At 40.7% G+C, this 25,316-nt stretch overlaps 1 protein-coding gene across 1 annotated transcript; it reads right to left on the bottom strand.

Moving 5' to 3' along the window:
* Nucleotides 1–3,247: 3,247 nt before the first annotated feature.
* Nucleotides 3,248–23,589, bottom strand: ATP12A (ATPase, H+/K+ transporting, nongastric, alpha polypeptide). The gene is made up of 23 exons (XM_014939942.1): nt 23,358–23,589; nt 21,277–21,417; nt 19,748–19,807; nt 18,674–18,877; nt 18,118–18,231; nt 17,827–17,961; nt 17,161–17,278; nt 16,233–16,501; nt 15,177–15,375; nt 14,695–14,804; nt 13,829–13,963; nt 13,356–13,548; nt 12,688–12,863; nt 11,522–11,658; nt 10,648–10,798; nt 8,485–8,653; nt 7,669–7,823; nt 6,900–7,023; nt 6,429–6,574; nt 5,675–5,808; nt 4,628–4,729; nt 3,899–3,990; nt 3,248–3,710 (listed from the first exon to the last, which is right to left on the bottom strand). The coding sequence occupies exons 1-23, from the start codon at nt 23,364–23,366 to the stop codon at nt 3,682–3,684; spliced, it is 3,102 nt and encodes a 1,033-aa protein (XP_014795428.1). The 5' UTR covers nt 23,367–23,589; the 3' UTR covers nt 3,248–3,681.
* Between the last annotated feature and the right edge of the window lie 1,727 nt (nt 23,590–25,316).

Raw genomic sequence — 25,316 nt, 5'->3', positions numbered from 1 at the left:
CAAAGTTGAAGGCTCCTTGTGATAAAGACCATGCAGGACTAAATGAAAAAGCAGTATATAGACTTGACCAGGAAAATAAATAATGTTCTTTTCCAGCTGTAATATAAAGAAGCCTGTCAGCTCACTTTTTCAGATTCCAGATCACAATGTGTAATTCAGCTGAATGTTTGTAACGTTTTTTATTTGGGAGCCACTAGAACATGAAGCTGACGTGGTGAATAGCTTTAACCTGCTCATAGATATAGGGTACAAAACAGACTGAATGGAATAAATGATGCAGCAGTAAGAATTGATCTGGGATACTGCTACTTCAGATCCCATTATGAGATTGGAGGGAGGATGCCTCTGTGTTGATTTGAGTTGCTTCTCTTTGCAACTGGACTGCACCACCATCTTTGCCCTTTTCCATGTGAATAGCCTTGACACTAACGGGTGCAGCAATGTTATCTGAGTTTATTGGGTTAAATGAGGCCTGTGTTTGAGGGCAGTTCCACGTGCACTCGCATCAGATACCATAACCTCATGCCTTAGTTTAGATGTCAGCAGAGGATGGTTATACTGGACCGGGAGGTCATACCTGCTGTTTCCCACACGTGCTGTTACACAATGACCTGTCATGTCCTATGCAGTAATTCCCAGACTTACTAGTTCTAACAAACATTACACATGCCAGTGAGTGAGTGCAGGATTCATTCTTTCCATGCCTATGGCCTGTTTGTCTGTTTTACCTTAATGTTTTCGAGATCTTTTGTAATACCGGAAAGCCTCTTAGATTTAGAAATGGTGATTCCATCTTTAGACATTGAAGCAATGTTATTCTTCTGATTTCCTAACTTGTCTTTTCAGTTGTGTTGCAAACCTCTGATTTGGACTTTCTGCTCAGGCATCGATACAGTGAAACAGATTGCAAAGTACAGCTTGTCCTCTCAAAATGTTGGTGTGCTGGAGTCACAGGCAGCCAAATGACAGAGCCGTGAGGCTGCATACTACTCTTAGCTTCTGGAGAGGGCTTTGAACTAAAGCAACATTTAAAATGTGAAGGACCATTTGTTGGCAACTTCTGTTAAAAGCAAAAGTGACCCTGCCAGGGACTATTGCAGAATCATTTGCTGGTTTTGAGGTTTTTGCTGGAGACCATCAACCTTTACTGATCTTGAAGGTGTATTTTTTTTCCTTAAAATTATTATACATGTGGGAAATGTGATGTTGCAATTCCACCCCACTCACTTTTGCACAGAGGGAACATGGAGACATACGTTTGCTGGTTTTCCAGATATTATTATGGCTCTTCTCTCAGGAGCATATGTTGGTGCTAAAATGAATGCACCACATCCGTCTTCTAAGATTTCTTCTCAAAACTTCTTTTTTTCTTTCCTCTGCTGTTGAGTTTTTTCCAGATTGCATTACTTTGTTTCCTCCTGATTTATTTCTTTGACTCTTCTTCAAGCCAAGACACCCATGTGTCAAAGTTCTCTCTGATACTGGGGAGGATGCATTTGTCAGACAATGACTGAATGGTTTGTGATACGGGAAAGGAAGAATGTTCCTAAAAAAATAATGAAGGGGGATTAGCTTCAAGTAACACTGTCACTCGGTCTTGAAATCCTGGAAAGTTCCTCTTCTGTGGTTTTGTCAATCTCTTTTGCTTTGTTGTGAGATTCTGAGGTTCTGTGTATACAATTTCATGAGTATGTTTTTGTTTGGCATTAGGAGTTAAATGATATGTTGACTGTGAATGAAGTCAGAGGTGCTGAGGTACTGCAAGTAACAAAGGGAGGCCAGAAACAACTGCAGTGTTCAGGGAGAGTACTCTCCTTCCAGAGTGATGTGTTTATGAGCTGATAACTATGCACAGTTCAAGCACAACAAGAGAAGCTTCTTTTTGTAAGAATTTGTTGTAGATTTGGTCTTCAACCAGTGGGAGAAAACAGACTGTTTACTCTTCAGATGATTTTGCAACTACTGCACTTTTAAGTGCTTTTAAGGTCTTGTATATTCTAGGAGTGAACAACCTGTCCAGTTATCTTTCCCATAAGTTTTTTCAAGAAAATGTAAAGAAAATTTCTTTTTGAAGTAAAGCAAACGTAGCTATATTCTTTCCTGATTCTGTTCAGTAACTGCCCCCACATTGTGCAAAAACTGCTCCCCCTCTTTCTTTCCTCTTCTGTCTGTACTTGAATGTGTCATTTTGGCTAAGTACTGCACATCTATAGGTGGTGGAAAGCAGGTTGTGTTGCTGGCCCACATAGCTTCTCCTCATATTTTTCCTGTCTTTTAAGCAGGCAAAACAAATCAGTCCTGACTACTGACAAATGACAAGGGGTTGAAATGAGTCAGCTTGGCACCTCGCATACTTGTTGTTGGCATGTTATGGGGTTACGTTACCAAGTGATAAGCAGCCTGTGTATCTGGAATTTGGACTCGCCCATTGTTTACATGCTTATTTTTTGTCTCTCTTCCTTCTTCCTTTGTAATTCCTCTTCTTCATGTCTATATGTGAAAAACACTGATATGCAGTATAATTGATACTCAGTGTAATACCCGGCCAGGTATTAAGGAGAGGAGTTTTGAGGAGGGAGGCTCACAAAATGCAAAGTAGCTTGTGGCACAGAAGGGTGTGGACTTTCGGGAACAGGCCAGCTGTAGGCTGGAAAACACTTCTTTTTCCCCTCCCTCCGTTCTTCTCTTGGTTTCTCTCTCACTGGAAATCCCTCTTGCCTTTTACTGCACTAGGAGTTCTCTTCCTGCCCCTGTTTCTTCTCTAAAGCTCACCTAGACTTGTATTTAAATGTGAAATACTAATACACGTCATTTATCATTTGCAAAGCAAAGCCTTTATCTCAACAAGATGTGGTACCTACTGGTTCTTGCTGAAGTGACCATATAAAGTTGCAAATGGAACTTTAACTGTACCTATCTAATGCATACTAAGGTCTGGTTTGCCATAGAGATTGTGGCCTTTGGAAAGTGAGTATTGAATTTGATATCAAAGTGTTCAAGTCGACTGGTTGGGCCTTGATTTTCAAGATGTATTTGTCAAAACTGAACAGGTATTTGAAGTATGTTAGTCTGTTAATGGGGGCAAAAAAAGCAGCTGTGCACTTCTTTCCTCTTTGACCTGGCAGACGTTAGGTCCTTTCCTGTTCACCTCGGTTTCTCTTAGTCTTTATAAGAAAATCAGATAGAGAACTGTTTTCTGGAAAAAGTTTTATTATCAAATTATTCCTATACAGCATTTTTACACTTGGTAAGGTAATACAGACCTATGTATGCACTGGCTTGGAATTCAGTTCCACCAAAAGAAGAAAATCGGAAAACACGAACTTTAGTGCAAATAAATGCCTTAGATTATATGAGGCTTCTGTCTTTTCTTTTTTTCCTTTAGACTTGTTTTCCTCTCAGAGTGCTCTCCAAGTTCATCTTTGAATGAGGGAAGATTGTGCTTGTTACAAAAATAGGTAAAATTTAATTTCTAGACAAGCGTCAGTTTTACAGTACAGTACAGTGGGAGGTAATGTATCAACCTCTAAAGTCCTTACTTCTTCATGAAATTTCTTCAGCCCTTCATGGGGCGAACCCATGCTTGATATTGCACAGACAGGACATTAAAGCAGCAGAGGCTCTGTCAGGTCGGGAAGGAGCTCTCCACAAGGAGGAAGAAGACCAGTGGAAAGGACTGTTTCAATAATACATGTTCTTGTCCCACCAACCTGCAGTAGGAGAAGGGAGAGAGGGAAAAAAATAGGTTATATTTTCCTCAGAAAGGAAAAGTAACAAAGGAACAAATGGTTCAATTTTAAGCAGTCCAGCTGTCAGTGGCAGCTAAGGTTGATGTATGAATTAAAGGGTAGGAAATGACACCTTATATTAAAGTACTAAACTAAAAAAATCTACTTACTTCCTGGGTATCTCCTGATGAGGAGCTTGCGGACTTCATCATAGACCCATATCAAGATGGCAAATGGTACAGCCACAAACCAGTACTGAAACCTGGGAGTGGGAGAAGAGGTTCTCATTCAGAAGCATCTAACCACTCCTAGGCTCTCTGTCTTTGCTATTTGATATTACCAGAAGAGAATCTGGCCTTTTTGGCTTTTTTTTTTTTCCTCCCTAATTTAAGAACTCAAATGGTTAGAAATAAATGACATGCATGTAAGCCTCTCAATCTTCAGTAGTTACTGAATTAACTTATTCCAGATACTATTCAGAAGGAAATGTTGCCTGGTGGTATTACAATCTCTGAAGTTGGCAGAAAAATTGAACATTTCTGATAGTGATATATTTAAAATGACAGCTGCTTGCATAAAATTAAGTAAAATGCTATCTAATATCACCAAAATATTTGGGATAAAATGCTAAAATGTTTGTTCTACGTAAGTGGGTTTCTGGATTCTCAGTAGTAAATCTAGTAGAAAAAGTAGTGCTTTTTTATTTTTGCAGAAACTACAGAAATAATGCCCTTTTTGGTCAAGAAATTGTACACCTTGTTCTTCACAAAGAATATTCTTAACTATTTGTCCTTGCATTGTGCTGCATGGGCGTCCTGCTCCCATTTGTCTGTTTCTGGCAGAATGGGAGGCTGTTCATACAAGGAGGGCAAGGGAAGTACACTACCACCAAAACTCACCTCAGCGGTGTGAAGTTCAGGGCTGTAACATATCCAAGACCATAGGTAAGAACCAGAGCGATTCCTATCTGGGAAAATATACCCACCCAGATGACTTTGTTCCTACGAGAAAACAAAAAAGGACGGGTTACATGCTTCTGGCCTTGCATAAAAAACCTGAGGCCACAGCAAAGGCTGTGCCGCTTTCAGAGGGGTTGTGCTCTGGTGGGGAGCTTCAGTCGTCTGCTTCAGGTGATGAACATTGCAGACACAGAAGCATGAGACAAACAGAAGACTCTGGAGCACTGTCTTACACCTCATATGCCTGTGTTTTTTCCTGGTGTCATCTCTGACCTACCTAGATGAAAGCAAGCTTTAGGTAGACGTGCAGCGCACGTTACTCATGTCTTCTGGCTGCACTGTGAATGTGCACACTGTGACTCACATGTAAATGTAAGAAGGAAATATACATAGGTGTAGGCTCTGTACCTGCAGATAAAGGAAGGAAAACAAATTGCTTTCCTATCAGAAATACTCTGACTAAATGCCAGCTTTTACGTATGGCCTTGGACGCAATAGATCTTATTAACTCCCTGGCCTCCATGGGATTGAGAGGTGCAGAGTGTTTGGCAGAGGGCAGTCAGCGCTGTCTTAGGGAGCTTAACTAGCTGGTATCTCTTCAGAGGTTAAAGTTACCTCAGAGAAGTCCAAATGTGCTATCTATTGATAACTATGTAAAGAACTTCAGAAAATAATCTGAAGAGGAAACTCCCTTTTTTTGGAACAAATATTTTAATGAATGGGGAGTTAGTTTTAAGATGATGCATTTTCAGATTAACCAGTACAGTGTCGTTCTTTAAAGAAAAGCCCTATCATGAAGTAGGAAAGGGGGTGGCAGGAGGTGTAATAAAATGTTTATCTGAGATTTGTGTTTGCTGGAAGTCAGAGTCGGTCTTTGTTCAATGCCTGAATGTGAGTGGGCTAAATCACTGAGCTGACCTTCTTATAAAATTAGCAGTAGGCTGACTTATCTTCCTATGTGTTGGGTAAAGAATCTGTAAAACTTACCTGAAAAGACCCTGCTGGAAAATGGAATTTCTCCGCGTTTTCCTGATGATCAAATCAGCAACTTGCTGAATTGTGATGCTGACAAAAAAGGCAGTATAACCATTCCACTGTAGGAACGTCCTCTGGTATTTAGTCTGCAAAGCAAAGGAAAAGTCAAACAGTGCTATATTAAGCACTCCTATCTTGTGCAAGTGACTGCAAACATTGAGGGTAGGATTTCAGTTACTAAGGTGTAAATGCAGAGTTATTCTAGATTTAGATACGTAATGATCAGATTTTGGCCAGTTGTTCTAGTCCGCTAGTTACTGTGGCTGAGTCATGAGGCTGAAGCACAAGCTTGGTGTAAGGAGGTATTTATATTGATTTATTAATGGCTTTTGTGTCTTGTGATTTCTGCAGAATGAGTGAGGGGGAGCGAAGAGCGAAATGGGGAGGGAGAGTCTGCAAAATACTTCGCAGTAGTGCAGTTCAGAAGCAGGGCTGAGAGATTAGGATGGGTCTATACATAAAGTCTGGGGGCTTTGAATCAGAAGGTGGCAAATTGTAGAATGAATGAAAGAATGGAGTCTGAATGAAAGACCTTAGGAGGCAGGAAGTTCTAAAGAGTCTATCCTGAGGGATCGTTAGATGAAAATTAATTATTTTTGCATTTAAATCTCTCTCTCTTTCCCTAATCCTTTGTTTTGGAGGAGAGTATAGACATTTTAAGAAACTGTTGGGTGAGAGACAGCACAAGGTGGGTTCAATGCTTTACCCATTGCTGTCCATATGAATCCTCAAAGTCGTTAATGTCGTTGTTTTCCCACTTGACTCGCACGCCAAGCAGTGTGTAAGGGAGGAAACCTTGTTCAGCATACACGGTAAAATAGGTTACAAAGGCTCCCACAGCCTGCATGACACCTGCAAAATAAGAGGAAGAAATGAGGAAGAAGCAAAATTTAGGAGCACTGGGGAATGTGCTGGATATCAGTGTTGATCTATCTCCTATGGCATGAAACTTGACATGAGTCTAAAGGTAGTTTCAGAGCTCTTAGTGCTCTAAGGTTCTTGGTATCTGTAAATAAAAACCTGCTCTATTGTTGAATAATGACCAACAGAAGGGAGTCAGTATGTTTGCTGAGGAAGGAGTTGACTTTCAGCTTCCCCTTTTCTAAAAAACGAATCAACTTGACCCTGTCTTGTTTTTTTGATACAAAACACCAGTTTGGGGAACAGGCCAACCTACCGATCTGCAGATAGGAGTATACTGCGAGCTGCTGGTTCACCAGCCTGTCTCTTCTTTTGTTACGAGGCCTCCTGTTCATAATATCGCTCTCAGCTTTTTCGTAGGCCAATGCAACCGAGGGGATCTAGAACAGAAATAAACCATCAGAGTCTCGGTGGCAGCATATTTCTGCTTCTCAGATGCTTATCAGAAGAGTTTCAGTGCTCAAGTGGTTCTGTTGACATACCCTGCCTTTTCAGAGTACACAGAGCAAATGAAAGAAGGATCCGTGTAGCTTTTTCTTGACATGTAGAAAGGATTTGAGGGAAGTCTGAAACTGTTTCCCAGGTCTGATGATCATATGACAATACAAAGGGCTAGAGGATACCGAAAACATTAAAGAGTCTTCTCTTTGGACTAGGCTCTGATGAAATGTCTGGTATTCATCCCCTGTAGTCCCTGCAGCAATCTCTGTGATCTTTTGACTGAAGTCCCTGCAGCAATCTCTGTGATCTTTTGATCACAGAGACCTTTTTTTTGCACACTGCTGAGTTTTGCTTTTCAGCACGGATCAGAAGACTTTTCTTTCGCTCCCCCTCTGCAGGTTCTTTTTCTACTTTTCTTTCTTTATACCTGGATGCTTTTAATCTAGCCCTCTACTCTTTCACTAGCTTGTTATTCAGCTTCAGTTTAAGGCAACTAAATCTTCCAGTGCTTTGCATATCCCACCCAGTCCCTCTCACTTGTCATGGTGCTTCAGCAGAAAATAACTTAAAAGACCCCAACTTACAATGTCTGTGCCCAGGTCAATGAATAGGATGGTGATAGTGCCAATGGGCATTGGAATGCTGGCAATAATGTAGATGAGAAAAGGACAGAGCTCAGCAATATTCTTAGTCAGGGTGTAAGCGATTGTTTTCTTTAGGTTGTCAAAGATCAGGCGGCCTGAAGGAAAAGAAGAAACTTCTGTAAAAGCTAGCATTTTCCAGAAAAAAGTTCCATTTTTAACTAAATGAGTTTGAAAACATTTACTGCTTAAATCTACTTTCTTTATATGTTTCTTCATGCATTTTGAGTTTATTTTTTTAAAATGCTAACCTTCCTTACCCTAGAGCCATCTGAAAATTCAAGGGAATATAAAAATTGTCTAAAGATTGAAGAAAAAAGTCCAGTTCCACAATACGCTGTAGTTTTAGTAGAAACCAAAAGCACTTTACGGTGAAAGAGTGGAACATGTGTTACTGTCCTAGGTGGAGCGCGGTAAAGGTCATGTGTGAGAAAGTAATAAAGTGAAAATGTAGAGAAAACAATTTATGTCTTTGTGAGGCTCAGAGCTGCCTAGGAATGAGATGGGAAGGTCTAAACTTTGAACAAGCAGCAATAGCAGACCGATGCTATGTGTGAGGGCAACAACATGTCTGTCATGTGTCTATATATGGAATTAATTCCCAATTTTTCCAAATACCAAAATCACATTTCCAAATTCAGAAAGAAAAAAAGGGAGGGAGGGAGGGAGTGCAGGAGGGAAGGATCAGGAGGACCCGCCAGTGCTGTGTGGCTGTCAGAAGCTTTCAGCTAAGAAAGTGGATAGCAGCATTGTTTTTACCTTCTTCCACTCCTGTGACAATAGAAGCAAAGTTATCATCCAGCAGTACCATATCAGCTGCATTTTTAGCTGCGTCAGAACCAGCAATACCCATAGCAATTCCAATATCTGCTTTTTTAAGAGCGGGGGAGTCATTGACTCCATCTCCAGTCACGGCAACAACTGCTCCCTGGAACACACAAAAGGATCCAGATGTGGGTTTTTGAGGAGGTGGTGCTGTCTTCCCCTAAGGACTGTCTGCTCTCAGCACACTCCCTGTCTTTAAATCTCCAGAAGAAATATGCTGATAGGAAGTTCTGAATCCTCTTTGTACCCGCATAAAACATGGCCCGTGATCAGAAAGACTCTAGGTAGGATTAATACAGCAGCCTCAGACTTGTGTGTGATAGATGTCTGTGCCTGAGTTTGTCATCTAGACTCCCTTCATAGTAGAGAGAAGCAGGGAGTGCAGGGATATGATGTACTGCATCCTGAAGAGCAGAGATCTAAATTAGATGCGCCTAAAAGGCAATTAACCTGATCATTTCTTTCTGTGGAATATAAGGGGGCTTAAAAATTTAGATATTTGTCTATAATATATATGGTCTATTCCCATCTGAGCAGGTCTAGGCTCATCTCTGGGAGATTCAGTTGACATAACATGTTCTATCTTTGTCCTTTCTTTTGTGAAGTGCTTATAGAATCAGTGAGTTTTTATCTTAATTGTAAATTATGTAACTGTTCAGTTAGACCCCATTCTCATCCTTTCCCAGCAACTTCTGGTCACTGCCAGTGTATGATAGAACTGCACTAGTAATGGAAAGGGTGGAAAACTCTGATTATTCAACTCAGCTCCTTTGTTATCCTCCAATGAAACCATCTACTGCAGCTAAAAGTCCTGTTCTAGTTGATGTGAAAGTTCCTGGCTTGATAGCAATGCAGAGTGTTCCGAATGGGAAAAAGCCTGACAAACTGATTAATACGAATAGTGAACGTCCTGTCCCTGTGGGGATTTAGCACAATGTCACTACCTATAAATAATGCCATGTACAGAAGGGCTTATAAGCTCTAAGTACTAAACATAGCATGTAGACTGGCTGGCTGGAGTTGGGCGGGGGGGGATGTTCCCTTTCATCCTTTGAAGAGCCAGGAGTGTGGGTGTCTAAGCAGTGCAGAACATGTTTACCCCCTGTCTGCCAAAGACCATTAAAAAAAAAAAAAGAGATAAATTTAAAAAAATTATCCTTTTTTGTTATTATTATTTTTTTAATTCTCCTGAAAGCAGTTCAGGCTTAAACTCAAAGAGCTACTAATGCTGATTGGAAAGCTTAGCTCTGGCATAATCACAAAAATAAAATTAATGTCTTATGCCGCTTCTCCTTCTCTGCAAAGTTTGGGTACAGCAGTAGTGTGGCTTTCAGTTCACAGCTTTTACTTAGAAGATGTCGTATCTGAGGGGACAGTCTTTTGATGACAATTAGCATATTTTTCAGAGCTTTGTACATGTCGTTTTTTTCCTTTCTGCCTCTGTGCTGGCTGCACTCTGTGCTCCTTTACATGATTTTACCGCCCATGGATGGGACAGACTCTCTTTAAATCCTGCTTTTTGTGGGTTGTTTTATAGTCTTTGAAAGTAACAAAGATAAGGCCTGGTCCTACATAAATCATGCTGTGACATTTTGCAGGATTCATACCTTACTTCACTTCTAACGTTCCTGTGGGCGGGAATTGCATAGGTCTAAGTGGCCACAAGAGATAAGATGAGAGGATGTGGTAACATGTTGCTTTTAACTGGCTTTAAATAATTCCTGAGGGAAGGCTCCTTCCCAAATAGTGTACAGTCTCTGCCCAGGAAGCTTTGTGTGCAGCACAGCAGCAGCTTCTCAGAATTCTATGCAAAAGACAGACCTTCAGTACAGCTCCCAGCCAGGAAAACTTAGGAAAAGCTTGTTTTGTCACTAGGAGTTGTGAGTCTGCGACAGGAATTTGAGTAGCTTAGATTCTGTCCAGACAGTGTTTGTGGCAATCTGTTAGATAACGTTCTTGCACAGTGAAAAGAATATAAACAGAGCTTAGTGAGCACTGGAAATCAGCTTGCACCCTCTCACCTCGGGGATGGTGTCTGCAGAAAGCTGTTGCCTTGTGAATGCCCGATAGCCCTATCTGTAGGTAACTCTTACTCACCTGCCTTTGGCACCCTTCGACTATAATCAGTTTCTGTTGGGGCGATGTCCGAGCAAAAACTATCTCCGAGTGGTTACACAAGATTTCATCCAGCTGCTGCAAGCTCATATCCTTCAGCTCCATCCCATTAACTACTGCTGCTGTAGCTTCTCTGTAAGAGCCAGGGGAAAGCTGGGTAAATTTTCAAATCAAAAGGCTTAGGTAAAAATAGCACAGTCACAGAATGTATGAGGCTTGATAGTAAGGAAAGCAGCAAATTGAGTTAATTTCAGAAGCATTGGTTGTTAATCAGCAGGTGTTGAATGAAAGCCACTGTAGAAATGCAGAGTGAATTACAGTTACCTAGTTACAGAGGGGAGTAATTGAAGCTTCCTCCCAAGCAGACATAACAGCAGATAATGCATTTTAAAGAGGGCTTTGAGTGGGAGGGTGGGATGGTGGAGGAGGAAGACATCTTTTCTGTAAAGAGCTTTTATCTTTCTCTTATGATGTTAGTTTTTTCACATTTAATGGGTGAAAGAGAAATCTGGATTGATGGTCCTTAAGGCGTATGATTCTGCATTTTGCTTTTCACATGTGTGTGCTTTGTCAAGTGGGCAGTGACAGCAAAGTCCAACGTGATCTGCAAAGTACAATTTACTAGTGTTTTTTCAAGGCCCAGTGAAGATGAGAGCCACTGACCTAGACACATAATCATTTAGGTAGAGATAGCACATTGAGTAGACATAATGGCTGGGTATGTATGAAGAAACAGAAAAGCAAAAAGCAGCCAGGATGCAGAAATAGGCTATAAAAGCGCGGGGGGGGGCGGGGAGAAGGCATGGCATTCAGCAAATGAGCCCGTAGGTATCCCCTATGCTCTGTTTACTCTTACCGTCTATTGACTTGCTCAACAGGAATGTTGAGGCGCTTGGCAATATCTTCCACGGTCTCACTGGTGGCTGAAATGATGCCTACACTCTTGGCAATGGCCTTGGCGGTAATTGGATGATCGCCCGTGACCATGATAACCTGAGGAAGGGACAAGCATTCAGTGTGAGTGACAAATGTATATGCAGTGGCTGGAGTCAGATAAGGTGAAATATCTATTGTTGTAGACCAGGAAGCAGTTTAGAATCTGCACTTGGAAAGCTGTGCTGTGTACATAGCAATGACAGATTACGGCTATTACTTAATTAGCTCTATATTGACATCAGGTCTCTACCTCTTGTTCATTGGTGCTATTTTATCAGGGCTGTAAAGGAAGAACTTGTCGCAGGCGACGAGGTTAGAATAATGCAGAATAAAGAAGCCTTTATGTAGTAATGTATATTAGGTATACTCAGAGGTGGGAGTTTATTAGAATATTGCATCTTAAAATGGGTCATTGTGACTAAAGTGTCCTGACAGATAAGACACATTTCTTCCTTGTTTTTCTTGAAGAAAAGTTTCTAGTCGCCAGGTCTGTCTTCAGACTACAGAAAATTTCATCAGGGCTGGGACCTGGGATTCATTTCATCTGAGATCTGTAATTCCAAATACTCATTTTCCTTTCTTTAGCTAGATTGCCTCTCTGCCTAGAGCTGAAGGTTTACTTGTGGGTCCCCAGGGGTGAAATTAGGAGAATTATTGCTTCAGATTCAATTTGAACAGTTTTGAAATTAATTATTCTTCTTCATAAAAGTTCAGAGCAACTGTAGCTCTGTGTCCTAATGCCTTCTCATGGATTGTTGCTGTTAACTACACTGTTTACAAGCAAGTAATTCTCACTGGCCTGGTTTCTGTGTTCTAGAAATGGATCAGATGAGACGGTATCTGAGCTTTTCCCCATTTGGATTTCTAGTTCGGGGGTTCTATGCACTTTGTATAGTCTGATTCCCACCTAAATTGAACTATTTTGCCACTTGGGGCCTTCAAGTAGAATGATATTAACGAATGTTTAGATTTTTGGTAGTTGTTGTTAGAAAGATACTTAATGACAATGTGGTGGAAGATCTTAAAAGTTTTGTTATCATTAGTCTTCCTGTAGAATCACTGTATTTTTCATTGTAAAATTCCTACCTTGATCCCGGCACTGCGGCATTTAGAGACAGCGTCTGGCACTGTGGAACGAGGTGGGTCAATCATAGATAAGAGCCCAACGAAGCATAGGTTGGAGGTTGGGAAGTTCATGGAATCTGTGTCAAATGCGTAGGTGTCTGGAAACTCATTTTCAGGCAGGTACAAATGACAAAAACCTGAAAAGAAACTTAAGTTAATGTGACATATGGGAAATAGTGGGAGAAAGAGCAGAGCTTGCCATATAGTGTCAGGCTTTGCTCTTGTCCGTAGAACTCCAGTGCATTTAAGCATTAGCTTTTCATGGAGGATTTTTTAACCTGCCATTGTAACCTTCACATCAAACCTGATACTGAGTCAGTGTTTCACGTGGCAAAGCTGGTGATAACTGTCAGCAGGAAAGAGCGATTTCCTTTGTTGGGTTATTTATGGGTTTTTTTGGCTGTGCAGTGTGGCAGATCACCATCAGCACAGAGCAGGAAGGGCATTCCTGCCACAGAGACCTTACAGCACGTCAGTGTGGTTTTAACACACTGCTTAGGATGCTGTACACTTTCCTTTTTTCCCCTCTACTGCAAAGAGGAATGAAGTCCAGACACACTGGATCATACCAAGATTTAAAACCCTATTTTACACCACAGTTCTTTGACAGTCCCTCTGGTTGGACTCACCCAGCACTCTCTCTCCCATGCCCCCCAGCTCCATGTATGCTGTTTGGAAAGCTTCTGCCTTTTCACTGTCCAATGGTTCTTCTTTGCCGTTGATCATGATGGTGCTACATCTCTCTAAAATCCTCTCGGGGGCACCTTTCATCACCAGCAGAAAGCGTTTGTCGTTGGGATCATCAGTCTCATGGATGGAAAGCTGTGTGCCACAAATATGAAATTATTTGAAAGAGCATACGTGATCCGCATTTGTTTCTAGTTTTGGTCACTTTGCATGGGAGTAATGTTTCTTGTTTTCCATGAGGTTATCATACGTTCCACCAAATGTAATGAGCCACACTTATTATAGCTTAGATTTTCTCTGTCTTAATGAACTACCACAGTAAGACTTTCAGGTTAGAAATAGTTGTCTTAGACCCAGTGGTAGAAACAGTTTAAGTTTGAAACAGTCTGGGATAATTTCCACAAATGAAACACACCTGGAATTTGTTCGTAGAGTTGAATGGAATTTCAGCCACTTTCTTGTTCTGCGCTCTAATATTCATAACGTCACCCAAAATGACTTCTGCGAATTTCAGCAGAGCCGTTTCAGAGGCATCACCTACCACCACTCTCTGTATGCACAGAAGAAGAAATGGTTTATTGCACATGCATATCTGCATTTCCATCAGGAGACATTCCATGCCTGTATAACATGTTGTATGCTTAAGCAGCAGTGAATTATGTTGCTATGTTCAGGTTGTCCTGGAAAATTATTTCAGTAAAATTCAGGACATCTGATTTGCACCTGATACTATAACTAGGCTATAGCATAGAGATGAAATTAACACTTTATTCTGGGAAATCAGAAGATTTATGATCACTTTCTGGTTTGTGTGGAGGCTTTGTAATGCAATTTTGGGTAGCAGCAGGGGCATACGGATGAGCTACCTCATGCACGAAGTAACTGACTTTGAGGAAGGCCTTGATAAAGTAAACAGTAGAAATCATGGATTTGTTCTAGTTGTTCTAGTCACCAGAATTTGCCCCCTTCAGCAGTCATGTGTAAAGACAAATAATTAAGACATGTTTACCTTTTCTGTCTTGCTATATTACATTAATAATGAAATAATTTACTAATGTACAGATTCTTGGTACCTGAATTGTCTTTTTCCTTATAGGGACAGTTGCCCTTGGCTTTGTGGTTTTTTTTCCCCTGTCTTTTTGCCAGTGTATACCAGTAACAATATAAATAGGGACTTAAAAGATTGACATGGTAAAATGGAGGGGATTTCTAAAGCTAAACAGAACAACTCGTATAGTTCTCACAGAGGAAGATAATAAGCTGATGTGAAGTAGGCAATACCTTCATTATTGGGACATTCTCTTGTCCTGGTCTGAATTCCGCCCGGTTGCAGAGAGTTACAATTTTTGATAATGCTGTCCATGATGGAGAACTTTGATCGAAAGGCTGGGCTGAGAAGAAGCAAAATAAATATTGCATCCCTAAGCATGTTGCATGACGGGAGCAGAAGCTTACGTTTGAAATAACAGGGTTGACTTATTTGCAGAAGAAAATTGCTGTTTTGAGAGGTTCTGTTACAGAAAACCAGTTTGATACAAACTGTTACATCCATTAGTTAGTAGTTCTGGCAGAATTGCTTAGATGATACTTCTCTGTTTATTTCCCTGCTAAGTGTACTGTCAGCAAAGGGATCAGCAAAGGGAGGATTAGAACCTCCTCCAGACATTGCCATTGACATCAGTTTGACAGCCAGTAGGTGTGAAACACTACAGGTTGGATCCCAAATAGTTTCCCCTTCCCACATCCCCCACTGCCCTATTTACTTGTTTGATCTTCACTGGTGTCGGCGGAGTAGATCTGATTATCAAACCAGAGGTGAGCGACAGTCATCCTGTTCTGAGTGAGGGTCCCTGTCTTGTCGGAACAGATGATGGAGGTGGAACCAAGTGTTTCTACAGCTTCCAAGTTCTTCACCAGACAGTTCTTCTTCGCCATCCGCTTGGCTGTCAGAGACAGACTCACCTGGCAGAAGAAAAGGAGTTCAGCTCCCTGTTAGTGAGGTGCAGCTACAGAATGATACACTGAGGTTATATACTTCTGCTAGGGTTTTTATATTTGGTGGGGTTTTTTTAGGAAGAGAACATATTTTTTTTTAAATTTATCTTTTGATTGAGTGCATTTCTTAGCACTTAGTAAGCATTGCTAAGGTCAGAGGTTTGGCTGTAACTAGCAAAAGTACATTTGCTGCTGAGAGGAACCCGCTTGCCTGCTGATAGAAATAAGAACGTCATATCAGTTAAGAGGCTGGTTTAGATGGCAAAACCTACAATGCAGGGGGGGGGTGTGTGTGTCCTAATCACCAACTTAATGAAACCTGAAATGGTTCTCTTCATTATTGCAGTACTGCTGGTTGTTCGCTGTTGGTGTACTTTAGGGCTAACAGTGCTTAGCAGATGTACTGCTTCTCAGCCAGGGATTTTAGTGATGCTTTATGTGTGTTGGTAAGTGAAATTTTCATGCAACTTTTAGGGTACAATATCCTCATTTCCAAATAGGAACAGGTTGTGGAGAAATGAATCACATCATTCTACTGGTTAGCAATTGAGGGAGAACGGTACTTGAAGAACCTTATTTCAAACTGGATTGTTGTGCTGAAGCTTTTAAGATTAATGGCTTAGTTAAGACAGAATTCCCAAATGAAATGCTTGTCCCTTCAGTTTCATGGAATAAACCACCCCTAGTTCCAACTCATCTCAGCCAGGTCACTTAAAGGATAATCTGTTTTTTACTGTTACACTACAATAAACTTAACAAGTGATGAATTGTGGTAATAACTGGAGAACTACAGTGGCAAACAGTAAATTCAAACATAGACTTACCGTTACTGTGGCTAGCAGTCCCTCTGGCACATTTGCCACAATGATGCCAATGAGAAAGATGATGGAGTCTAGAATCTTGTATCGCAGAGAAATAGATATAATGAAGAAGAGAACACCGACAGAAATGGCCACTCCTGCCACCAAGTAGACAAAATGTTCTATCTCTATAGCGATGGGTGTTTTCTCATTCCCTACTCCCGATGCCAGTGAGGCAATCCGCCCGATGATAGTGCGATCCCCAGTGTTGATTACAATGCCAGTGGCAGTGCCTGCAAAGAAATAAAAGACTGTCAGCTCCAGGAGAGACTAATCCTGTCTTCTGTAACCCGTACTGATTGATGAAGACCCTTCTCAGCCTTAATGTGATTGAAACTTCACTCCAGAATTACAGTCTTCCCCTTAGTATATCTTTGCCATTAAAGAGATAGAAAGACATAAGCTGTTTTCATTACTTGGAGTATTTTTGGATTGCACTGCAGTAGGAATGAAGAGTGATCCTGGGCGCTGTACAGTCTCATACCAGGTATTTTATTAGGTATGACACACATACCTTTTGGCCCTGAGAATGAGCACCTTTATATGTGCAAAGCCCTTACACAGAAGCTTCCACAAGTGCTTAGAAGCATCTGCAACTCGACATTCTTAAAGATAGTGATGGAAAGACCACAAGGAAACTGCAATTAATTGCTTGTTGCACCTGTAACCAGGGTAAGTATTAAAACAAATGTCTCACTGGTTGATACTAAGAGGTATGACCATCCCAGTGCTTAAGGCTTTATTTTGGTGTGCTTGGGGCAATACTTTCCTGTGAGCAGCTAAACCTTTCTGGAATTCTTTGAAGCAAAATTGTTTAAAATGAGTTAGCAGCATTATGCAGTGCCCTGTAAGAGTGCCATTTCTGGAGGCTCTTCTCCGTCTCTGTACATACCTTCCACACAAGTGGTGGAGTAGAATGCGATATTCTTCGTCTCCAATGGGTTGTCGTGGGTGAAATCACAGGAACGAGCCTGTGGTTCTGATTCCCCTGTGAGTGAAGAATTGTCCACCTTTAATGAAACGGAGACATGCCCATATTAAAGTTAGTAATATGCAGTTACATCTAGCCCAGAAGGCAAGGCAGCAGCATGTTGAAACATCGGTGACAGGGCCATAATCTCGCAGTGCCTTTTCTCTGAGAGATTGGCCGTTGTCACTGAGAGAATGTGTTTCTGTGGGAATCCAGCTCAGTCAATGTTATGTGTCTGTTAGTGGGATTTTCAGTAGCAGCCTGAAAGAAAGCATGGTTTGAAGGTCTTCCTTCAGGTGTATGGAAACTCTTAATTCTGTATTGGTGTTTCTGCCTTTGTCCTGGCAAAGAGCATTGCTAGAACGTGGTGTGGACCAAATCGCCTCTTCTGATGTTCAGGGAGTAGAGATGTTAGTGTTAGATGAGCTGACTATCACACTATAGCTTCTGCACTCTATGATTTAGTTAGATTTATGTCTAATTAAAGCTCTAATAACTCTTATTGGGTGCACAGAAATTCTTTATATGTAATAAAAAGTCTCTAAGCATGTTTTTCCTCTTTTCCCCATGCTCTACAAAGTACTGTACCTTACAACCCTGAGCAGAAATCAGACGAATGTCTGCTGGGATCCTGTCTCCACCCTTTATTTCCACGATGTCCCCAACCACCAGCTGTTCTGCTGGCAGTTCTTTCTTTTGTGCATCTCTGATGACAAGAGCTTGCTGAAAGACAGAAATGTGACAAAAATCAGCATTGTGCCTTCCTCTAAACCTCCTACCAAGAGGTAAATTCAAGCTGGCTCATTGTGCTTTTCTCATTTCGAGGTGCATTATTAGAATGAACTTCTATCTCAAATGAAAGGCATCGATTATTCTCACCTGTGGAATCATTTTACTGAAGCTGGCCATGATGTTTGTGCTTTTAGCTTCTTGATAATAAGCAAAGATACCAGTGAGGATGACAACCAGTGCCAGGACAATACCAAGGTAGAGCTAATGAATAAAAGACATAATTTGGTTAATTTAAGACAAATGTTCAGCAATTCCTCTGCTAGAATAAATCATAGTTCTGTGTTGTTTCAGGAGACTCTTAAAATGAGGTATTGGTCAGGTTCAAAGACAGTTTAAGATAAGTGCTTTCAAGTTTCTTCCTGCTAATGATCAAGTATGGTCTCCTTTGTGGACTTCAGTATTGCTATTGTGAGTACTTGGTTATTATTCTTATGGGTAGGGGTTATAAAACCTTTGGACAGGTGCTCTTAGACAGAAGTGGTTTGTCACTTGTTTGACCGTTTATCAGAAATGTTTGGTAGCAGAGGGAAAGTCCTGAAAGAATAAAAGGTCTCCTTGTAGTTACTGAATAACTGTGAAGTAATATGTAAATTACTTAGATTGTCAAAAGGGTGAAATACTCTGTGGTTATTCAAATACTTACATTGTCAAAGGCTGATTCAGTTCCCTGGGCGAGCTGAATGCCAAACGAAATCCAAGAGAAGGTGGCTCCTATCCATAAGAGGATGGAAAACCCTCCCACCAGCTGCTTGAGGAACTTAACAATTTCAGGAGTGGCTTTGGGAGGAGTGAGTGAGTTGGGACCATCCCGAGCCAAAATCTCTGCAGCTCTTGCACTAAAGAGGCCCTGCAAAAGTAAATGACGTGTTTAAAATGAAGTCACAGAAAACAGGTTTTTCTCTCAACTCAGAACAAAATTTGCGTGCTGTTTTTTTTCTTAAACATTGTTTGTGTCACAGATGAACTGCAGTAACCTGCATCTTTGGTTTCCAGACTTTGGGATTTCAGAGTGGCTACTGTTAGTTATTTGGTATAAAGAAACAGTTATTTCTTTACTGGAGCGTTGAATTAGGATCTGTGTCCATTACGAGTTTTCACTCTATCGGCTATCTGTCAAGTATACCTGTGCTAAGCATTTGGAAAGCTGGAGAAGAACAGAAAATGGTTCTTTTGCTGCTCTTTCTGCATTTCCACCAAGAAATCTGTCATTTATGGGTTCCTTGAAATTCTTGTCTGTACTCTGGCCATGTTGCAGCACTTTCAAAAGGGCTCAGGTGTATAGTTTTTCAAATCTAGAGTTTCCTTCAAGATAAATTCATTTCCCGTGCACTTTTTTGCTATAGGTTGTTACAGACACTGCCAGTGAAAAAAGAACTGTAGTGAAATTGAAATATCAGATAAAAACTTGATAAAAGCTGAGTTCCTGGTGCCAACTTTGAGGTCACGTTTTGTATGGGGATTTTTATTTCAAAAAAGTAGGTCATACTTGAGAGAAACTCCAGTTTAAATCCAGGGCAGGGCTGCACATTGACTTGCTGGTTTAGGTTTTATGGGGAGTTAGCGCACCATACTCATGTATGGATGCATCCACACATACAGCTGTGTGTGAGTGGTGATTTTAATGTTTTCCTGCCACTTCTAGGAAGCTTTGGGTAAGCCAGAGGCAAAGTAAGGCAACTGATGCAAGCTGTTTCTTAATGAAGCCCTATGGACTTACATTGGTGATGCTTGTACTGTACTTTTCCTCCAGTTCTGATGTGCTGAGTTTGTGGTCATCCTAGATTTCAAAAGAAAGAGAAAATGGTAGTGAGCAAAATGTCAGGCTGTTGAAAATTTTATTTCAGGATCTGGAGAATGTTCAGACTGCCTGGATCTGGGACCATGGATCCAGTTGCTAGTATGACATCCCACTTTCATGAATACAATATATGCAGTTTGCACATTGATAAGCAAAAGATCTTCCACTGGAAAATGGTATTTTCTTTCGATTTTTAGAGTACTTTTGTGAATAGTTCCTTCCTCCAATAAATCTGTCACAAGAACAGAACGGTGCTTTCATGTTAATATTGCTTGCCACAAATATCTGTGCTTCTTTTAGATAAATAGCTCCTCTTTACACGCTACAAGACCCAGTACCATAGGCAATATGTTGATAGAAGAAAGGGTGTGGTGTCAGAATACATGACAACAATCTGGACTTGATTGACAAAGGAAGGGTATGTGAAATTATTCGCCGCAGTCTTGGAGAGAGAAGCAGCAGGTTCTAACCACAGTTAAAAAGGGTGTGGGAGAGGGAAATCTCAAATCTCTTCTCCTTTCCTGCAGTGACACCTCTGTGGTATCATTGACCTAATTATATCTTTGCTGAACTGAGATTTAGAAGCCAAGAATTTGAGAGATCTCACAATTGTTTTCACAGAATGATTCATTGGTACTTGGATGAGTCAATTAGCTTGTCTGGGCTTTGGTTTCTCTTTAGAAACAAGAGAGTGATGTTACATCCCCTGGTGGCAAAGATAATATACATTAAGAATTATTTAGCTGGTACTGGATAGATCTTGGAAATGTGGTGGTTGAACTGGTGGCTCATTTTGGGGTTTCCTTACCTGTGAAGTACCACCTAGCCCATAAATAGCCTCTCCTATGTGTTGCTCTCAAAGCAGTTCAGAAAAGAGGGCAGTGTAATTACCTTCATTTTTCAGATTGGGAAACTGAAAGGTATAGAGAGGAAGCAACTTATCCAAGATCAGCAGGAGGTCAGTAGCAAGCCAGGTATGTTGAGCTTAGTGCGATGTCCTTGAGGTATAGGGCAGTTAGTTTGGGGAAAAAAACATGCTTAAAGCTGAGTCATGCCTTTAGATCTACTGGAAATCTCTGGAGCAAAATGTTATGCTGCTGCTTCTCCCTCTGTTTCCTGACTTGACTGTGCAAGTGGCTGTTCACAGGAAATACTGATTAATGTTATTCCATCTGGGGAATATCTCCTCTTTGGGGAGATAATGTTCTGTACCATTGGTGGCTTAATTAAGCCAGAATAATTCTTTCATTATAGGTATTAATCCTGCACAACTGTTTTCTGGCACACTTCAGGAGCGTGAGGAAGTGAATCCATCCCTGTTAGAGTTTTCAGTGCGGGGTGTCTGCTGTTCAAATGACAGTGCACTGGCATTTCACTCCCCATCACTGGATTTCAGACAGTGGGTAGAGGCTGCTGGGTATAAAGGGGAAAGGCTTAGAAACACTCACCAGCTCCAATTCTTTCTTAAGGTCTTCTGTCTTCTTTTTTTTCTTGTTGCCTTTCAAGTCTTTGTACTTCTCTTCATCTTCTATCTCTGTTTTTTCTATATCTTTTGTCCCATGGAGCTCAACCGAGTAAACATCAGACTTCTGTAAAAGAAAGAAGGTTTTGGCATTGTTGTGAACATGTGCTGGGACTCTAAGGAAGCAGTAAAAATTGCCCCAAACAAGTAAAACTGACAAATCTACTCTTTTTTTTTTTTTTTTTTTTTTTTTTTTTTTTTTTTAAAGACAAATTGCTACTGTCTCTTTCTCCTGGCAACTTAGAGTGCTAGTTCCAGTATATCCTGAGATCTCTCCAGTTTGTGTTACAGCAGTCATAGTCAGATCTTCAGCAGGTGTAAGTTATAGTGATTCCTTTAGAGATGGGCAACACTTTTAGTAGTTTATGGTCTAACACAAAGTGTAGGAAGGCTGCCCCAGGACCTCAGCATTACTAGTGAAAACCATTAAGTCATTTATCAGCTCCAAGGAAGAGATTGATGAAAAAGCAAAAGATTTTTTAAAGGAAAGGAGAGAGGAAAAAATATTCACTGAGAACTTGCCTGTTCCTGGAGCTGTTTAGATACATGACTTCAAGATTTACTTTTCTTTTTTAATTAAATTTAATATTTGCATGTTTACACTCTATCACATAGTGAGAAATAGAGGTACTAAAACAAGTCTGTTTATGTTCACCTGGAACTCAGAACTAACAGGGAGTTAGCAAACTACTACTGGGTACAGGAAACTGTTAACTTAGGGAAGCTACCAAGCCTCTGGCAATGTGGGTTTTATTATTGATTATTATTGATAACTTGGGAGGGGCTGCTGTTTCCTAATTTATATGTTAATACCGTAGTCTGAAGGGCAAACTTCCTGTGTTGCTAATTTACTGGCTTCTGTAATCATAACGTTCCAGATCCTAATTATCTTGTAAACTACATGCCGTGCCTTGGCAGAGGTATTGGTTGACCTCATTTCCAAGGCTTCCTTACAGATAAACCATCAGAGCTTCATGAGAGTCATACTGGATCTTATCTGATGCTGTGCTTCACTAGTGGGGCAGATGAGCTCGTAGGCTGCTGCTGCCATCTGTCTAATGAGGATGTGCATACTCTGCAGGGCATTTGTCGGTGTTTGGACTCCTGCAGAGGTAATATTTCAGATGAATTGGGAGTAGATATCTTAATTACATACAGACTAAACTAGAGAGCTCAAGTAATGGAAACAAGAGAAAAAAAAGGGGTTGCAACATCTTATTACTTAATACTATTCTGAACTCAGAAGTGGTACCTTGTCCTCAGATGCCCTTTAATTAGAGGAATATTGAAATATTGACATTGTATCTTGAGGAAGGGAAAAGCTAAAAGCTGGTGAGGAGTTTGGGGAGTTAAAAATCTGAATTTCTTTTCCTGTAGCACTTGAATTTGCTTGGTGATTGTGAATGCATGAATCTCAGATAAAGGACACATCTGTTACAAGAAGTTCTATTTTTTCTAGCTTGCCAAAGATTCGCAATCTGTTTTATCTGTTGGGATTCTTCCTTCACCTTCCTCCTCCTCCTCTTTTTAACTCTCTTACCCAAAAATCTGTTCAGCTTTTCAAATCCCCATAAAACATAGAGACCAGGAGAGAAAGAAAACAGCTATCTATTGTGAGAACTTAGCAGATGAAGGAAAAGAATAAAGAAAATAAATATTAATCACTTCTATTCATGATCTATATTTAACCTCTAACCTGCAAATTTTCATAAAATCTCAGACTTTGGCATTTGCAAAAGGGTAGTGTTCATGAAATTGTTGATTATGAAACTAGCCAGTCCTAGAATTCTTCCCTATCCAATCTGATCTCTTTACTTTTTAGGATTAGATGGTGCATGCTCAGCTACAGTGAAAATATTAGTCATTACACAGGATGCCCAACAGTGTACTGTTTTTTACTTCACTCATATTTATAATATACACATGTATGTTAAAAATTAAATTAATGCTTGTTCTTAAAAAGAAACACATATGCAGTAGCAGTAAGTCAATGAAGTGTGTACTCACCTTTACCATCCTGGTGAGTTTATTCCTTTCCTGATGGAATGAAACAGCCAAGCCAAAATCTCTGGATGAAAAGCAAAAGCCCAACTGGAGAATGAAGTGGCTTGGAGCAGTTTTGGCTGTTGGAGTGCAAGAGCTCACAGAGGTTGTAGTTCCCTCTCGGCTGGCAAGCAGACGTTAGCTGGAATCCTGCTTGCACTTTGGCATCCTTCAGGCAGGACGAGTTCGTTGTCCAAAGCCTGTGGAGAAAGAGCACTGTTTGCTAGTGCTTTATAAATCAGCATCTTGTGCTGCCACTCCACCCCTCTCCTTCCAGGTCCAGCCCATCTTCTGTTTCACCTGGAGTAGGTGGAAAAATACCACAGTAATGGGCATGTGGGTTTCAGGTCAGATAGTTTCTAATTATTCCTTTGTAGTGTTTGCTCACAACTAGGGAACAGCTGTATTATTCATCTTGCTAGAAGCAAAGAGTTTCCTTCAGAGACTTTCCAGCACCAGACTCCCCTTATGATTTCCAGCTCTCCAGCAACGTACGGTGGGGTAAAGGAAGTCTGTGCACATTTTGCCTTGCCTGTTTGTGTGGTGGTGTTTGCCAGCCTAAGATCCCTAAAAGTCAGGTCCCTGCCCTGTCTGGGGATTTAGTGGAGTGGTGCTTCTCCAAGCTTCTGAACTTGGACTTCAGTTTTAATTCTTGCACTGCATTTGTTGTGTTTTTAACCTTCATTCTTAGCTGAAAAAAGCACTTCCCAGTGCATTTTCAGCGAGAGTACTTACCTGAACAGCTTATTTAAATTGTTTGTCTTGCACTAATTGCCAGCAAGTCAAATGTGGTGATATTCTGTCACATTATTTGGGGGAAGACTGTCTTCCATCTGTCTGACAGAACTTCTCTCGCCAAACGACGTAGCATTTTGGCATTTGGTCTTTTACACTATATAATTCATGAGCTTCAAATTGCATCACTTGAGATGCTGCGAGGTACCACAGTCGCTAATAGGTGACTCAAATTGTGGTGAGATACAACATGTTAACAGAGATAACTGATGTTGACCGTTCCAAGCTATATGTATAAGCTGTTAGTGTAGAGAAGACTAGCAAGAAACATCCTGTACTACTTCAACAAGAGCATGAATAAATTCATGTTCAAATCACAGCCAGGTTTCCAGTGACTGGAATATCATGCCTCCTTAAATGACGCTTATATTACAAAACGAAGCTATTTCCACTTCTCAGTGTATGTGCATTGGGCTTTTTCCATGGCATTCTTTAATCTTAGAATGTTATGCAAGGTACAGAAGTGTGTCTGGAAAGGTTTCACAGTCGCTTTCTGCTGTTTGGTGTATTGAGAACTGGATTGTGTCCTGGGGCTTGAATGTAAACCTTTTAATGTGTTTATAAGTGTAGAGGTTTCACAGTATGTGCCATATGCAAGAGCAATAATGCATTGACTGAATATATCGGATATATGGATTGAGTGGATCTGCCCGTGTCACGTGTTATGCTTTACTGAGATTGTGCTCTCTATTGCTGGAAAAGACACTAGAGCACGATGATCAAGAGGTACAGTGTGTGTATCTGACATCAAACTAGGCTGGAACAGGGGGGATACGTGAAAGGAAACATGGACTTTGAAACATGGAAATGCCTTCCAGGAATGCAGTTGCGTTGTTCATCAGATTCGTTGGTAAAGACAGTAGGCTGGAAAATGTAAAAACAAGGCTGGTGTACTTTATCCTCTCCATTTACAACTTTTAAGTGGGAACTGAGATTTCTAATCTAGTAGCGAGGAATGGCTGGTACGTGGTAAATAAGGTGTATCATTATATCCTGCTGCTCACAGATTTCTAAAAACAACTGCCCTGTACTTTTTAGTAATGGTTTGTGATTAAGAATGTTATATGGGTCATTTGGGCAGTTTTTGCATTTGTCTTCTGCAAATCATGACTGCTTTTGCCCGGGGAC

Source organism: Calidris pugnax, unplaced genomic scaffold (genome assembly GCF_001431845.1).
Source record: "Calidris pugnax isolate Ruff unplaced genomic scaffold, ASM143184v1 scaffold92, whole genome shotgun sequence".
NCBI classification, from domain to species: Eukaryota; Metazoa; Chordata; class Aves; order Charadriiformes; family Scolopacidae; genus Calidris; species Calidris pugnax.
This window is presented reverse-complemented; position numbering and strand designations above follow the sequence as displayed.